We start from the raw sequence: 6074 nt of genomic DNA, 5'->3' as shown, positions 1-6074 counted from the left end.
CAAATTGTCTGCAGTCAGACAAACTGCTGTCTTCCAAAGAGCAAATTCAACAGTGTGTAATCAGCTGTTTTCACTCTTACACTCTGTGTGTGTGTGTGTGTGTGTGTGTGTGTGTGTGTCAGGTCAGGTGGATGCTTCATTTTGTCTTTATATCTGTTTGTGTGTGAGGGAAGAGATCATCACAGTAATATCTACAGACCTCCTACATAAACCACCACCAAACACCGTTTGCACCGTTAGGGTCCTCAGCAGCAAACACACACACACACACACACACACACACACACACACACAAAACTCAGATTACTTTCACGTGTGTCTTTGCTATTTGCTTTTTGTTTTTACTGCTGTCCTGCCCTCATGACCTCCAGTCGACGTGGCGTCGGCGTCAACAAGCTCTCTAACGACGTGTGAACTTTTGGGCATGCCGCGACAATGGCGCCTTTAGACAGGTGCATATACCCACCCACTACCCCCGTCACCAACCACCGCTCATCCACCCTGCCACCGATGGGCTTTTGACTCTCTTTGCAATGCTAAACTGGACCACTGAGGACTGTGACATTCCTGTGTAATGGCTGGCACCTGATTTTCAGACTCACAGGCTGTGTGCACCTACAAAGTTAAAATAACGGAGATGGTCTAATGTCCATATCACAGCATCATGTCACAAAATCATCCACTTTTAGTTACTTTTAATTGATAAAATATGCAACACAAAATGCTTTATATAAAAGTGAACGACAATTATTGTGAAATAATTATAAACACAGTAAAATAAGATAAACATGGAGATATAATAAAACGATGTTTTTAAGGGGACAAGATAAACAAACTAAGAAATGACAAAAAGATGTGATGAATATCCACAATAATCCCTCTTTTCCCTGTTGTAATATGATTGCTTTCCAGTGGACTTAGGTATCCTCAGCTCATCTTATTTGGAAAATATAATTTTGGCTGTGCAACAGTTACAATATAGCTACTTGGAGAAAAAAGGATAAAACACTGTGTAAAACCATTAAAACCCATTTCCTCTCGGGGCATTATCCCGGCTCGCCCCATTTCATGCCACCTAAAGGCACAAGATTTAACAGGGCCCTGTCTGGGTTTACATCATCATATTGTTCCTGTCAATTTTACCTCAGGTCGTGCTGTGAGCAAGCTGCAGAACAGCACCTCTTTTATCTAACCGGGCTTATTCCCCGCAGAGAGGCGAAGGGAACCGCGGTCAGGATGAACTGGATGCTTTGTACTGATGGGAGCAAGAGCGACGAGAACGGAGCGTTTGTCTCCTGTTCCCTCTCCTAAACGTCTCCTCCTCTCACCGGGGTGCGTAAAAGCCCCGAGCAACAGGCACACAAAAGAGCAGAGCCGTCATAAAAAAAAGTCTCTTTGGTGGTGTAAGAGTCTCAGTGTCCTTAAACGATTGCAAAAGCGCACAACGTGAGGTAAACTGTAATCTAATCTGCTCAGAAAGGTAACAGAGAGCAGCCACATTAATTATAGTGTCAATTAACTCGCAGCTGTGATGAAATTACCATAAGTATTTAAACGAGTGATGGAAGCATTGGCGAGCGTGCACATATTTTACTCACTGACCACAAATTTCTGCACTTTTATCATTAATATTATTCCAGAGATGTGTGTAGAAATGTTGTGCACAGTGCCATAGTTAATTTATAGTATCAGCCGACAGAGGACGCTCCAGCTTTAGTTTGTCACGGCACAATTTGTCAAGGAGTGGACAAATTAGTGCAACACAGCTGTCCATTAAATCCTGCCTGGTTTGACCCCGTCTGTCTTATCTGCTACATAGTCACTGCTCTGATTCTTTTCCACAGTGAAAAGCACATTTTACAAGGGTCAGGTATAAAAAAATATTTTGTCCGTGTTTTACACTGAATCACACAATCATCTATTCACATTTAATACTAACAATAAGTGTATGCCTGTAGGTTAAAAAGCAGGTCAATAGAACCGTGAAATGCATACTAGATTTGCGTTTTGCGGCAGCTTTTGGCGCAATGGGCACCTGCGGTGAATGGGGCTGGTGGCGCCCTGTAACACACGGGGTGTGTCTTCAGGGGGCGGAGATCTGCCCACCCACCCCGCCGCCTCCCCCCTCTGGTTACTATATGAAGAGGCAACTTTGCGATTCTTTCAGCGAGATACCTTCAAGCTTGGTAGTGGTCTCACTGCGGTCTCTCCAAGCGTCTTCTCTCAGTGGAATCTGCAGCTGCCCGAGGAGCAGATCCCTGCATCTGAGCTCGCTCCGCCGTGGGAATTATTACTATTTTTAATTTATCGGAGAAGCCAGACCTCAACATGCCTCGGTCATTTCTTGTGAAGAAATATTTTTCCATCAAGAAGCCATACTACAGGGAGAGCCAGCTGGAGAGTCAAACTGGTAAGAATTTGCACTGATTTGATGCATCTGACATGTAGAGTGAATCACAGTCAGCAAGACATGAGCTGTTCAAAGCTCAGGACTCAAAATTACCTTCATATACAAAACATGCTGCAAGATAAAGTGGAGTTTTATCTTGCATTTAGCTTCCTGGGTGCAAAACATACAGTGTTTCCAGTCAAGTGGAAAATGTGCTAATGGAAAAGCTAGACAGTCAGGCCTGTAACAAGACACCAAGAATGAAAACAAGTTTAGTGCTTTATTAGATTATCTGTCAATTTAAGTGAAATCTCACCTGACTTCCTTTCCTCTGTGTTGCCAGCTTTTGTCCCAGAAAGCCTTCCCCGGGCTGAACTTCCAACACAGAACAACAGCTCAGCCTTGACATGCTACCCCACCAACCCATTCTTCAACAGCATGGACACCCTGCCCGCGCCTCTCTCCCCTGTCACCCCGGTGTCTCTGCCCCCCTCACCCCTGGGTCCCCTGGACCTCAGCAGCTCCCCCTCCAGCAGTAGCGGCAGCGAGGAAGAGGAGGACGGGGGGCGCAGCTCGGATCCCCCCAGCCCGGACATCATCCAGCACGTCTACCACTGTCTCCACTGCAGTAAGAGCTACAGCAGCCTCTCTGCCCTGTCCCACCATCAGATGTCCCACCACCAGCTCCCACACTGTGCCCCGCTGCAGGAGACACCCTCTCTTCCCGCTGAGGCTTCTGCGCGCCCAGCCTTCCACTGCAAACACTGCCCCAAGGAGTACACCAGCCTCGGAGCCCTGAAGATGCACATTCGCTCACACACTCTGCCCTGTGTGTGCCCCACCTGCGGGAAGGCCTTCTCTAGGCCGTGGCTGCTCAGAGGACACATTCGCACACACACAGGTATGCACCAAAAAGCAACTTTGCCAGAGTATTGATTTCCAATCTCCTTTTGCTTGCAAGTGTAACAGTTGGTTGCATCATGTGCTCATTGATATTCATTGATGTCTCTGACGTGTGAGCAAACGTTATTGCTTAGCATGGCACAATCTAATCTCAGCCTCACAGTAGTTCTGCATGAAAAAGGGCAAATCTGCATGAACTAAGTTAGTGTTCCTGCTCTTTTGTTTGTCTTCTGGAGATCATTTGTAAAACAATGACCAGAGGACAGACTTTTTGTTTGTTAATGAAGTACTTTCCTGAGGCTCACAGTTCTTCTTTTTGTCTTCTTCCAACCAGGTGAACGCCCCTTTGCTTGTCAACACTGTAATCGAGCTTTTGCCGACCGCTCCAACCTTCGCGCCCACCTGCAGACTCACTCCGAGGTGAAGAAGTACCAGTGCGGCTCCTGCTCGCGGACCTTCAGCCGCATGTCCCTGCTGCACAAACACAACGCCTCTGGATGCTGCCCGGCCTCATAAGGCTCACATTCCCTGGACTGCTCTCATGAGCCAGTTGAAGCTGCTTGCTGGTTCTGAATCACCCCCCACCACCCTCCCTCCTACTGATTAGAGCCAATACACCCAGAGGACATTTGGAAGCCAGCTCGTTTCAAAGCCATGACAGAACAACTGGAGTTCTGTTGCTTTTATAAAAAGACTCTAAGTGCCTTTAATATTTCAAGACTGTAGGTTTATCAGATTTTTTTGTGAGGTCATACTGGCTATTTGCAGCATATTTTTGCTGCGTTCTGTCAACTGTTTGTATGTGTCTGTGTGTGATTTGAGGGCAGCTGGACATGCAGTTAATTCCCAGGAAACTCCATTGGTGCCGGCCGGTCCGGGACTCTGGCCATGTTGCAGCTGCTTGGGTGTGTTTGTGTGTGTCTGTGGTGTATGCAGGGATGTCATTCCTCACCATACTATACATACATGGCATGTGTGTGGAAATGAGCAAGTGTCTGTGTGTGTGTGTTGAGACAGCTGTCTGTGTATGGTGTACTGTGGAGGCAGGGCGCTGAGAGACGAGCTGGCTGTGACCTCGACGACAGGTGACCCTCCGCTCGCCTCTCCTCCCGCCACAAACACTTTCCACACACAATCATTGTGTCGTCAGACATGAAAGGACCACTTTAAAGGTTGACCAAAAAACACAATTTGCCTTCACCAATATTGTCATTTATTTAGACATGTTTTTTTTGACCTACAGTTTTTATAAACTATTTTGCTGAACATGCCAAGAAATCTGTGCCTTTTTAAGGTTGTGTATTTTTCTTCCATGTGTAAATAAAAGCTTTTTTTAAAATATAAAAAAATGTGTGGACCTACTTATTATGTGCTCTAATATTAATTAGTATTTCAACATGCATTGTATGGACTAATGAGTTCATCGGGACAGACATGACAGTTTCTGAATGGGAAGACAGAGCGGTGTGTGTGTTAGGAGGAGCTGGGACAGGTTTGTGCGATGCTGAGTGATAAGGGGAACACCTGCACACACCTGCCAGGCTGTCAGCACACACACATATAGAGGCACACATGCTAAAAAGGCTGGGGGGTGTTGCACAGTGACTGCAGGTGGGAGAAGAAAAGGAGGTGAACGTAAGATTCAAGCATAAAAAAGGGAAGGAAGATGCTGAGCAAAGACCAGAGTGAGTAAGTTTATGCTGGAGGAGGGGGGGAATAAAAGTCAGTGTGAAATTAGCTGAGTGTGGGAATCCCACTGACCCACTTCCTGTTGTAGGAGCGGCCACAGATGGAAGCAGGAAACTTTAGGCTCGTGACCAAAATGGCCCTGGACCGTAGCGAAAAATCCTCGGGACTAACACGGGTCCGCTCAGTCTGGTGCGGCCATCTGCTCCGTGATGGTTAAACTCCGGTTACCTTGTAGGAACTTTTGGAGGAAGTCCGCGCTCATGATCCCAGCTGAGGGTGAACATCCAGGGTGCACATATGGTAGCAATGTGTCTGCACTCCCCGCTGCCCTCCTGACCCACACACACTGACGCCAGCGTGTCTTGAGTGAGGTAACAGCGCGTTTCCTCCAATAGCTCCTAGCGTTGAGAGGTGGATGCACATGTGTGTGTGTGTGTGTGTGAGGCTCTCAAAAAGCTTTGGGATCAGATTGCATGACTTAGCTTGCCCAATGTAAACAGCACCCGAAAGACTAGACACATGTGCACACTCAGAGTCGCACATACAAACATACGCCTACTGAATAAATGTCTCCACTTTGATCAAGGGGGATTTTTTCATTTGTCTGTCTTATACCTCTCTGGGCTGTTTTGGAAGCGAGAGGTGAGAGTCATTTAACTGCTGCACACCTACGCAGGCAGTGAGTCAGAGAGGCAGAGAAACGGGCCACAGGGGACTAAACTCTGCCTGAACTGTTGACGAGGGTGTCACTTTTGCTGGGCACAGAGACGAGGGGCAGCGGGGTCGGATGGGTTAAAAGATGGATCAGACGTATAACATGTCAAATAATCCCACAGAGTTTAATGATATTCCATTTTCTCCCTTCGGACATATAAACTCTGCCTCCGCAAATTTGTACAAAAAACATTTCACTAAACAGGCTGTCACTTCTGATACGTTGCGGGCCGTTTTGAAATTTAACTCTGACATCTCGCTGGGGGGGTGGGCATTTTTCTGGTTTGCAGTGCGTAGGAGGCAGTCTATCACCGTGTAGCTTTGAGGCAATGAGATCACTGGACCTGTCACCTTTCTTTTCCAGTGTGTGTGTATGTGT

The 6074-nt window shown here is 46.9% G+C and overlaps 1 protein-coding gene across 1 annotated transcript; it reads left to right on the top strand.

The window, feature by feature from the left end:
* Nucleotides 1–2158: 2158 nt before the first annotated feature.
* On the top strand, nucleotides 2159–4558 carry snai1b (snail family zinc finger 1b). Its single transcript, XM_018668079.1, has 3 exons — nucleotides 2159–2410; nucleotides 2733–3290; nucleotides 3627–4558. Exons 1-3 carry the CDS (start codon nucleotides 2329–2331, stop codon nucleotides 3806–3808), a joined length of 822 nt encoding a protein of 273 aa, XP_018523595.1. The 5' UTR covers nucleotides 2159–2328; the 3' UTR covers nucleotides 3809–4558.
* The last annotated feature ends 1516 nt before the right edge of the window (nucleotides 4559–6074 follow it).

This window comes from Lates calcarifer, linkage group LG6 (assembly GCF_001640805.2).
Source record: "Lates calcarifer isolate ASB-BC8 linkage group LG6, TLL_Latcal_v3, whole genome shotgun sequence".
NCBI lineage: Eukaryota > Metazoa > Chordata > Actinopteri > Centropomidae > Lates > Lates calcarifer.
Note: the sequence above shows the minus strand (reverse complement) of the source record. Positions and strands in the feature narration are given on the sequence as shown.